At 42.5% G+C, this 11,750-nt stretch overlaps 1 protein-coding gene across 1 annotated transcript; it reads left to right on the top strand.

Annotated features, from left to right (window-relative positions):
• Positions 1 to 8,271: 8,271 nt before the first annotated feature.
• Positions 8,272 to 11,541, top strand: ajm1 (apical junction component 1 homolog; the record flags this gene model as incomplete). Its single annotated transcript, XM_083983003.1, has 1 exon — positions 8,272 to 11,541. The coding sequence occupies one exon, from the start codon at positions 8,272 to 8,274 to the stop codon at positions 11,539 to 11,541; it is 3,270 nt and encodes a 1,089-aa protein (XP_083839129.1).
• Between the last annotated feature and the right edge of the window lie 209 nt (positions 11,542 to 11,750).

Genomic DNA, 11,750 nt, shown 5'->3' with positions numbered 1-11,750 from the left:
GTAGTTTTCATTAAGGTTTATTATGGGCCTACAGTCATATTGTGTTCAAATACCATTACATGTAGTTCTCAATTAGTGGTTTGAGGCGACCTTTCAGGCTTATTGTAGCGACTCTGATTTGTCTGATCTTATTCCTCATCATATTTAGAATAAAAATTTAGAAGAGATGATAGCCTCCGCTTGTTGTTGTTTGTTATTGGTTTAATAGAAACCAGTGAGTAGACTTTAGTCAGATAAGGATGTTCGTGGTCGCTCAGAAGCACTTCTGATCCACGACCACATCCATTCTTGTGATGCGTCTATACTGACACTCTCATCCACCACATCACCACAGTGGCTTCCTGCAGCGTTCAGGAAGAGCAGTTTTCAGAGCGAGTGACGGACAGGACCACAGGGCTCTGGTGTAGAGGCTGTGATAAAGACCGAATTAATGAAATTAGCAGGGGAACAAAAGAGCTGTGGAGCCAAGGTGAGGGGGCGTCAGGGTGAAGAACTAGTGATGTATGGGAAAGAGAGAGAGAATGTGGCACATGTTGCAAAACCAGGTTGGTTTTGGATCTGTAAACTCTACTGAATCTGAATCAGTGAATCATTATGTATTGGTGGAGAGTGTTGGTCACCTGACTATGCCACCCATCATCATATCGGCAGCTTTCAGTTTTTTTGACAGCGTCAGGGAAGATTGCTAGTTTCCAGTCTCTGTTCCCCCTGAGCATCAACTGACATTCATTAATTACACTGATATATTTAAAGGTGCTATACTGTATGTAGGTTTTGCTGTTTCTATCCATTTTACTGTGATGAAGGAATGTGGTGTTGTGCTGAAGGTTTCTCTCAGGGCTAGTTAGCTAAATCTACAGCGACATCTGGTTCCATGTTCAGCAGTTCACACTTTTTCACATCACTCTTAGAACAATGGTCAGGCGCAGTGGGGTGGTGTTAGCATCAGCAAAACCAGAACTTTTCACACACAGCTGCTGCATTAAGTCAGCCACAACTCCTTTATGAATTTATGAGCCTATTTAATATCTATATAAAATGTAGAAACATAAATGAATAAATGAAACAACTAAACGTCATCTGCAGTTTTACTTTGTTATTTCTGCTGTATTAAAGGGGACATATTATGGAAATATCACTTTTTGAAGGCTCTTTACATATATTTGGGTGTTTGTCTTGCCTTCCGGCCCCCAACATGCGAGAATTGACGAAAACAATCTGTAATCTTCAGGCTCTCTAGGTTGAAATCCATGTGGTTTTATGAGCTGTTCCCTCAGATGTCTTCCACTGATGTCACTAGCTTTCAAATTTGCATAACCCCACCCCTACCTGGTACCAGTAGAAGGGGCGGGGCAAGCAGTGGTTCATTTGCATTTAAAGGGACAGACACTGAAACCAGCTGTTCTGAACAGGGCTGTTTTGAGAGGATGAAAAGAGCTGTGATGTTTGATCCTTGGGGGATTTTGACCGAAGCATGTCACAGACATGTCTTTAAGACACCTGGGAACTATTTTAATTTGTGGAAAAGGGGCAGAATATGTCTCCTTTAAGAACATGCCATGGCCCTGACACCATACACAGTATGTCACAGGTATATACTGAACCCCTAACTTTCCTCTGCCCCTACAACCACCACGACTTCTACCTCAATTAAAGGTGGTACTTACAGTTTACATCAGTGGAACAGAACCCCCCTTACTTTAAAACTCCAGTAAAATCATGGTATACGTGTGTATTGCAGTAGCCTATGGGTGAATCAGTGTGTAGTGTTGCATGTTGATGTTGGGGGAGGGTGAGTCTAGAGAGGATGAATTAGTTCTGCCCGGGGAGTCAGACATTTTCTCGGGTGTTCAGTGCCAATGGTGCAGTGTTGCAGTGCAGTCCATTGAAAATACCCACAACTCACCATAAAAGCCACTGCTCACCATGCTCACTGACCATGAGTAACAGCACCACACTCCCACTGCAGGAGTGATGTCCATTACACTGGACAGTCATTCACTTTCTCTTGAACAGATCAGTCTGAGCATTAAGCAGCTCTTTATACTATGTAGTGTCTCCATGGTGCTGAGTGAATGGATGACCCACCTTATGTGACCTTGTATAGAAACTACATTAGTATCCACATTAAGATTCTTACTACAATGTAGTATTAGTGCCACATTGATAAAAAATAAAGAATAAAGTCGTAATATTATTCACAGAAAGTCATCCTTTACTGAATAAAATCATTATATTTTAGGAAACACAGTTTTGTTGTAATTTCTCTGGATAAAAGTCAATATCATTAGAATAAAGTTCTCATTATGGTTATGTGCTGTTTAAAGGGGAACAGCAGAATAGCAGCAGCAGCAGCAGTAACCTGCTTTAAAATAAGGACCTGGAGCATGCTGTGAAATTATCAGCCTCAGCATCAGGACAATGAACCGACTGTGATGAGACTGAGACCATTGTCCTGTTAGACTGACAAAGAGCAGCTGTCACAAGCAGCTCAGGCTGCACAGACTGTCCTTTCACTTGGCTGCTTGTATTATTCCCCCAAAATATGTAATTCTCTCTAGAAATTCTACATTTTTAAATCTTGTGATATTACAGCTTCTTTCTTCTTCTTCTCTCTTTGCCTGTTATATTATGCCGTCTTTCTTGAAATCCCAGATTTAGTTTTTCCTCACTGTGGCCCTAATACTGTCAGATCTTCCAGTCAGTGCTGTGATGTGAACCCTCTCTGAAGAGCCTGCAGACCACTGGCAGTAGAAGTGACAGACAGAGTGTGAAGGCAGAGTAACACCCACTGCAGGCAGAACTCCACGTATCCTGCCTCAGAAAATCACTTTTCACTTTATTTGCCATATGTCTGCTATTGTTATTTTCAGGATAAATGTGGCACTATAGTTTTTACAACATGCAAATACTATTCATAGATTTTATCTTTCGATCTTAGTGATATTGTTTGGTATTTCTATGTGCAGTGGGTTATCATCCTGAGAAGTGATGCTTTTCATTTGAAGCTAATTATAAGAATCAATGCATGAATAAATAGGACTGTGAAAACTAACACGCACATGTGGACAGAGCAAGACTAAGACCAGAGAAACTCAGACTGCAGTAACAACACAGAGGGGCGTGGCTTCATTCTGGGCTCAGGACAACATTACTCTGCTGTATCTTTCAACTGAAAACAGTTTCTTCTGTAGTAGGCCTATTGTTAAAAATCTCATATATAACCCTAAAGGTCACAGCATTTTCAGATTATATGTTCATTCAGCTTTTGATTTCCTGTAGTTTTTTTATGCATTGCATTTTAAGGCAAGGCAAGTTTATTTGTACAGCCCATTTTCACAGTTTGTCTCAAAGGGCTTTACACAGCATCATTACAACATCCTCTGCCCTTAGACCCTCACATCGACTGAGGAAAAACTCCTAAGGAGAAACCTCAGGGTGAGCAACAGAGGAGGGATCCCTCACCCAGGATGGACAGACATGCAATAGATGTTGTATACAGACAAGAAAACAGTTTTGAACATGGAATATGGAATAAAAGGAGCTGATGAATGCAGCTTCTGATGGGTAGGAACTATACAACAACATTGAGTGCACAATAAATGCCACCATCAGCGAACCTGCAAGCCTCATTACTGTGTCCTGACCGGCACCTCATCTTGACCGCTGTAAAAACCTTAAAAGAGCTAGCCCTACAACTTACCTCTGAAACAGCTGGTTTATAAGAAGGGATGGAGGGCAGGCTGGTTTAGGAGCAGAGAAAAGGAGGTGATGGTTGGTGCAGACGGATGGAGCTCTGGATCTGGTTTCCTAATATATACGGTCGATCATGCAGCAAACACTATGCACGTGTGCGTAGTGTCTCTAGTGCAGTGGAGCAGAGACGCACTCGTAGTAGTTTTTGTGGTCATCACACGTGAATGTGACCTTCATGAACTGTCGCTGCACTCTGACAACTGCGCTCTTTAAAAAGGGCATTTACAAACGTGCACTTAAGCGCAGTTGGCACAGGATTTTAGGAAGACATCATCCACGTCAGCACCACAGTCAGTCTCCATCTGCTCCGGTCTGAGCGTCTGCTCGACCAGTTGCTCAATCTGGGTCAGCTCCTTCTCTCCCGGGTTACAGCAGCTTGTATTTTTCATCATTATGTAAGCAGTCTTTTCATTTCTGCAGTTTTTTTTAATCCCACTTTTTTATTTTCTTCACATTCATCTGGCAGACCTTTCTATAAATACAGATGGAGCTTTTACAAACAGATGCCCGAATACGTTCTTGTTGAATTTCTACTGCATTAATAAACATCTTGACTTTTTTTTTATTTAATCAGTGAATGATTCTGGATCAGAACCAGCAGGACTCCTCGCAGAAGTTGCTGATAGTTGACAGATTCCACCCCAACGCTGCGCCTACCTGTCACTTTTTAATTACAGCCTCTTAAATCACACTATGCAGTCACTGTGACCAGACGCAGGAAACAGCAGGATTTATAAGTTGCTGACAGTTCGTGAGTAATTGAATTAAATTTGCCGTGCAGTGTGTGTGGTGCGGCCAAGTCTTGAACTGAGGCATATTCAGCCCCTCTGGATCCAGTCCAGAACCTTTGTGCCGCCTGCTTCCTAATGTTCTGTCTACAAGACACAGAAAAATCTAAATGGTCTAAATGAAGCTCCTCTCCCTCAGAGATCTGCTGCTCTGACCTGTTCCGCTTCTACTGCTCTCATCATGTGTTTGCTGTCAGTCTCACCTGTTGCTTCTGGCCTGTCTGGCTCTCCCTCAGCAGCGTTTTTGGCTGCTGTCCTTTTCCTCCTCCTCCTCCCCTCCATCACTCTCCCTTCATTAGCTGCAGCTCTCCCTGCCTGACCCTCTCCTGCTGCCACAGCAACTCTGGTTAAAGCCTGGACATATCCTACAACAAATTAAATGGATCCAACATCACTATAGTCACACTGTTTCCCATGTGCGTTTTCACACAGTGTTGGTTTAGGTTTAAAGGGATACGACAACATTTTTTTTGTGTGTCTTGCCTCACTCCCGAGTCCATGACCAGCAGATAGACACCATCCTTTCGACTGTGCGTGCAGTAACAAGGGAGATAGAGCCGTATCGCCCGTAATTAGCTTAGCTCAAACGCTGGAAGTCTATAGTGTTAGCCTGCCTCCTACCCCTAGCCGAAATCAGTTTTGTTCGGATGAATTTGGTGCTACTCAAGCTAGCCGTTGTGACCAACGCACTTCCAGTTACTTTCACAAAATAAAACACCCGTTGCCCTTTACATAAAGAAAACCATCACGATAGAATTTGTGCTTTTACTTTGAAATAGGAAGCTAACCTACCCTCGATGTAGCTAGCTTGAACCAAAATAAACCGTTTTTGCTTGAACTCTCCGTTTTATCTCGTCCCGTTACCGGCATTTGACCACTCAAGATGCCTTATCGGAGAGTTTTGTCAGCTCTGAGACGAAGATCGACCCGCCAGTTTCCATTGAGAGTTGCTGAAGAGTGTCTCTGATGACTTTAGGTGGAGGCAGGCCAACACTACCTATAGACTTCCAGCGTGTGAGCTAAGCTAATTACGGGCGATACAGGCTCTCCCTTGTTACTGCACGCACAGTTGAAAGGATGGTGTCTATCTGCTTGTCATGGACTCGGGAGTGAGGCAAGACACGAAAAGAAAAGAAATGTTGTATCCCTTTAATGTGAATAAACAGGTTGTGTTTGAAGTAACTGTTTCTGTATAACACCAGATGAGGGTCAGTGCTTTACCTGAACCAGGAGCAAAGAGTCTGAACAGAACCAAACAGTTTAATAAAGCTGACATCACCACTGTGAGATCCATTATGGGATGGAAAAGGAACAAGATGGCTATGAACATTTTATTGATATGGATCTAGCTTATTAAGTTAATTAACAATATCCTCATTGATGTTATTGGACTGTAAGCTGGCAGCATTTGAATTTCCTATAAATCATATTTACTGTAAATGCTAGGAGGCAGAGTTCACTTATTAAGATGTAACTTCAAGTCATCAGTTCTGTGCAGTGATGATACTGACCCTTCACTGTGGATTGATTCTGTTCAGTCATTTAGGAAACAGCTTTGTGTCTCCTCTAAGCTTCTTTGCGATCACTCACATTTTATTTGTGTGTGTGGTGTGTGTGGTGTGTGTGAGTGTGTTCGTGCGTGCATGCCTTCGTGTGTATGTGTGTCTTCTATCTTTGCAAAGACCAGTTTGAGCTGAAGCCCATACAGAGGAGAACAATTTGATGATATCAGTATGACTTTGTTTTTCGTGCTCTATTCTCTAATTGTATTTTTCCGAGTCAGATCAGATATCACAAAGGAGATGATAACTTTGAAAGTAATTTTTAAAAACTTATCACAGAGCAAAACAATTTCACTGAATGTCTGATGTGATATTCACACTGTTAGTGATGCATTTGGTGCCTCGTGCATTGGATAATCTAATGATAACTGAAAGCTGTAGCCTATAAAGCTTGTTAACATTGGTTTGGTGTAGAGACCTCAAACATCTCAGACTTGTGTGCTTTAATGTTTCCTGGGGTATTTAACAAGTATGATAAAGTGATATGTATAATGATGATATGACATTGGTTGAGCTCCAGCAAATCCTGGCCTGATTTGACCTCTGGGGTTAGGCATGTATTTGTGATGGTTACGGTTAGGGTTAGTGGCTACGGAATGTATTATATCAATGTGTATCTTCAAAAAAGTAGACAGTCAAGTTTGCATGTGTCCTAGTTTATCCAATTTGAATTTTCAGACCTTTTTGAAGCCTCACTTCACGAGAAATTAATCTTAAATTGAATTTTATTATATTGTATTTTCATATGCTCATGATGCAAATGGAATTGGACCCCAGGAACATTGCTTTATTGCATTAATAGTGGTACCTTGACGATTACTTAATTTTAAGCGTCATTTTGTGGGTCTGTTAAGCCTCTTAGTGCACTGATATTGGGCTACACAATGTGGCTCCATTACTTCAACACTTCTAAGTATTAAATTAAATACAATTTCTACTGTACTGTTAAGTGTTAAAATAACCAGGGCTGAATAATACAGATTTAGGCTTAGGCATTTATATTTGGGTATACTTTTGATGCTATCACCATCACTGAAGACAGCATGACTTCAGAACTCTGGACTTATTTTAAACTTCAAATGAGGAATTACATCAAACAACAAGATGGATCATACAATAGTTTGTTCCATTCTTTCAAAACCCTTCAAGTTCTAGTGGCCCCAAGAGTATCCAGCATTTTTGAAGAAGCTGTGAAGCCGGGTATACTCTCAGTGTGGGACAGTTTCAAGTGAAAATAGATCACATTAATGTTTCATGAATGTTTCTGTATAATCCTGGACACACAGTTAAGGACTAATTCTTATGATTAAATCTTGACATCTCTATATCACTGAATAACGTTTATGGTGATAGAGTTCCCGGGAAACCAATCCTGCTCTACCTGAATCTGAATGCCAAAATTAACTTCAGACACAGACTACAGGAGTTGTGGATTGATTAAACCCAGATTCCACCTCCTAATAATTGGTGGGGAAATATAATGCAGAACTTTGGTTAATACAGATATAATTATGTGAAGGGTCTAAGAGCAGATGATGTTGTTATGATGCTATGTAAAGCCCTTTGAGACAAACTATTTGTAAAAACTATACTTGTATATATACAAATAAATTTGCCTTGCCTTGCCTGCCTTGCCTGAAGGCATCCAGTGTTCAAATCTCCAAAACTACTCATACTTCCCCAATGAAGTCAGACATCAGGAAAAATCATAATGATCACAGTTATGATTACTGTGCACAATGCTAGCATACAACTGTTACAGCTGTCTACAACTGGCAGAAATGAAGAATAGATACTGTATATAGCGCTGATTGTGTCTCCCTGACCATTTTCTCTTCCATATTCGTTTAACCATCTGCTTTCATTTTTTATTTCTTCACAGTTTTATCAATGTTATACAAAGTTTACACTTGTTCTTCCCTCCTCATGCTTCCTGATAGACCCTCTTTTGTGTATGTTTGGGAATAGAGTGGAGTTTCTCCATATGTGCATGATGGAACCTGATTTGGAAATCATTTTTAAAACTCCTGTAGTTACCTAACAAGTATGCCATACTGACTCATGATATTAGCTTGAATGTCACTGACTGAAATTCTTTGTTATCTCTCCAGGCAACATCAACATTAACGCAACTTGATGGAGAAAACTAGAGGAGTCCCTTTAAGATGACACGCACAGACCCGCCTGACATAATCGTATCAGCTGTGCATCGTGATATAAAAGTGATTCCCTTTTCTTCACACTACAAGTCCTTGCAACCCTCCAAACAATGTGATTCTATAAATTACAGCACACTGGAGGAAAGTAAGAGCAAAGTCAATAAGAGGCACTGCCGTACCTTTGACTACAAGTCATTGGAGTACCCCAAATCTCCCAACTACTCAATGGAGTCCCCATACAGAAAGGCAGACAGGCATGCAGCTAACCCAGATGTTGCCTGGAATGCCTTGGGCCGCCAGCAGAGATACCGCTTCTCTGCTCCAGACATTTTTAGCCATAGGTTAACTCCTCAACCGATGGCTGCTGATATGGCCAGTGAGGTTGTTGTCCCTGAACAAAAAAGGAGGACCAGGTCAAAAAGTGCCACTCGGGTCCAGACCAGTCTCACCCCTGTGTCTTTTGAAGGGTCCTCATCCTCTGGGAGGAAAGGAAGGGAGTCTCAAAGGGCTCCAAGAGACTCTCGTTGGCGACCGGAAGTATCACCTCGTAGGGAGTCATCCTATGCAGCAGCCAGGGCTCATATGCCTGAAGTACATCCCATTAAGTTGCAGCCTCAAATGAGTGACAGCAGTAGATATTCACCTCATTTTGCTGGTGAAGGTTCAGAAGATGGAGGTCTAGATAAACCAGCAACTAGCCCTCATGTCAGGTGTCGGGTGGACATCAAACCAGATAATGGAGCATTACATCATTCAGGACGTAAACAGCCTTCACCTCAAGTGGACATACCCTGGCAGAGGCACCACAGTAGGAGTCTTACTGTGCCACGCCATTTCTCCTACTCCAGAACACCAACTCCCACTGACTCTTTAGGCACAGAGAGTAGGCAAGCTTATCAATACTCCCGCAGCATGCCAAATAGTTACTTGCAACCCATGGAGATTCCCTTGCAAAGAATGCCATCGTCAGGTGAATACTATGGAAGGGAACGAAGGGCTCATTCTAGTCCTAATGTGCCAACCAAGTTCTTTTATGCAGATGACCCAGGGAGATACGTCACTACTGCTCCTCCTCAACCAAGTACTTACTTTCATGATGAACGTTACACACCAGGACAAACATACACTCCAAAAGTGCAATATGTGCAAGATCCAAGGACTCGAGTGGTGCAAGCTGTAGCTACAAGACCCTATTATCCTGAGGTGGAGCCCTATCCGTACCCTGTGCAGACAGGATATCCCAAACCCTATACAGCAACTGAACCAGGTCCATACATCATACAAACACCTCCTAGTAGAATATTTTATGGGGATGATCCAAGGTCTTATCAAATCCAGACTGCGCCGCCAAGGTTTTATTATTCCAGTGATATGTATGCAATGCCTCCTGAGCACCATATCCCAGCAAGAGCTTATTACACGGAGGGCCGAAGGCATGCTAGAGTCATCCAGGCACAAACAGATGACTGGTATGGCTCTGATGCATCTGGCTATTCTACCAACCCTGCCTCTTATGTATCTCAAGTCACTCCAACCAGAGTCCGGCAAGATCCTGTCTTAACAACCTGGTATGCCAACCCATGCGTAGAACCTCCGAGAATTGGCACAGAATCTAAATCTTACTCCAGGTCTTGGGACAATATTCTCAATTCTCGTGTAGAGAGAGAACAACCTCTTCCTGTACAGCGGGGTCAGAGCTATGATGATCTTCTTGACTCCAGGAAGTCTGCGGCAGTCGCAGGTGACAAACCACAACCAGTGGTGGTCAATCTCTCCAGTTCACCTAGGCGCTATGCAGCCTTATCAATGTCTGATAATTCACTGATTGACAAAAGCCCAACAGAGATGTCAAAAAGCACAGCGAGCAAACTCTGGTTTGTCACCCCTGAGATAACAATCACTGATAATGACATTCGACCAGGCAACCTTAGCAAGGCTGAAGGACGGTCTGCTAGTTGGGACATTCTTGACTCCAGAAGTACTGAAGCTCAAGAACTGTCTCATTGTGACTTTGAACCCTCAACCAAAGAGAAGACACATGACAATGCCTCACTACAGCAAAGCCTGGAACAACTTGATGAGCTTCTGGCAGATCTTGTGACTGATTACAAACCACCCAGTAGAAGGGCAAGTGAGGACATTCTGGATCAACTGAAGAAGCTAATTGATGAGGAAGAAGCTGTATCTTTGTCCAGAAAGAGTTCAAAGGCAGGTGCAGATGAACCACCCCCCCTCGACAAGCAGCCAACCTCTATAAGAATGAATCCTGATGCTTTTCGAGATATGGATGGGGCCAGTGACGCAATGAAGAGTGCAGATGAATGCTCCCCAGATCAGAGCCCAGATGAGGATGACACAATGATGTGCTCCAATAACAAATGCCGGAGGACAGAGACCTTGTTCAATGCTTGCCTATATTTTAAATCCTGCCACAGCTGCTACACCTACTACTGCTCTCGTAACTGTCGTAGGGAGGACTGGGACATTCATAAAGAAAGCTGCCTATATGGAAGAATTGGCAGCACATGCCGTCACATCATCAAACACTGCCGGGAGACTGTTGAAGTCCACAAAGCTTTCTCCCGTATTGCCAAAGTTGGGTACCTTTCTCGAGGCAGAGGAGTTCTCTTCCTTGGTTTTCCAAACCCTTCGTCATCCAGTAGTTTCCTGCAGTACGGCTTGGATAGCCTACTTATGTCTCCTACATATCTGTCTCTTCGAGAGCTTGAAAGCTTCAAGGACAACCTGGGGGAGTACTGTAAGGAGCTGCAAGAAGCTGGCAAAGAGTATGACCCAAACGAATGTTTCATCTTGAATGTATCGATTGCTGTTGGAGAGCAATTGCCTGATGGGCCATCACCAAGGAACGAAGCTCCAACTGTTAGAAAATATGCAAAGGTTGCCCTGGCTTCCTTCAGCCCAGAGAGAAAGGTTCAGAGGAAAGAGAGTGACATGGAAACACTGATCCTCACTCCACCACCAGGAACAGCAGACATCGACAAAGAAGGAGAGGAAGGCAGGAAGGCCAGGGAAATCTGTTTTATCAATATACAACGAGAGTTACGAATTCGAGGGGTTTTCCTACGCCATGAATACCCACAAGTGTATCAGCAGCTCTGTGAGTTTGTGGAAAGTAACAGGAGGTTCACACCCACAACTATTTATCCCATTGATAAGAGGACGGGTAAACAGTTTATGTGCATGATTATGGCTGCCTCCGAGCCCAGGACATTGGACTGGGTAGGCACCCCGCATCTCCTCGATGACATTATTTAAGTGCACCTTTTGTTGTAAATATATATGTATAAAAATACATATATATTGTTACACATATTTATATATCAATCCAATTACAAACATTTGTAGATAAGTATTTTGTTATCAAAATGATATATATTCATGTCTGCTTGGTCAGTATTATTCATTATCAGAATATTTCCTGTCAGGTGCTGAATGAGTACAGTACATTATTTATTTTAATGTTT

Source organism: Trachurus trachurus, assembly GCF_905171665.1.
Source record: "Trachurus trachurus genome assembly, chromosome: 12".
In the NCBI taxonomy this organism is placed as follows: Eukaryota; Metazoa; Chordata; class Actinopteri; order Carangiformes; family Carangidae; genus Trachurus; species Trachurus trachurus.
This window is presented reverse-complemented; position numbering and strand designations above follow the sequence as displayed.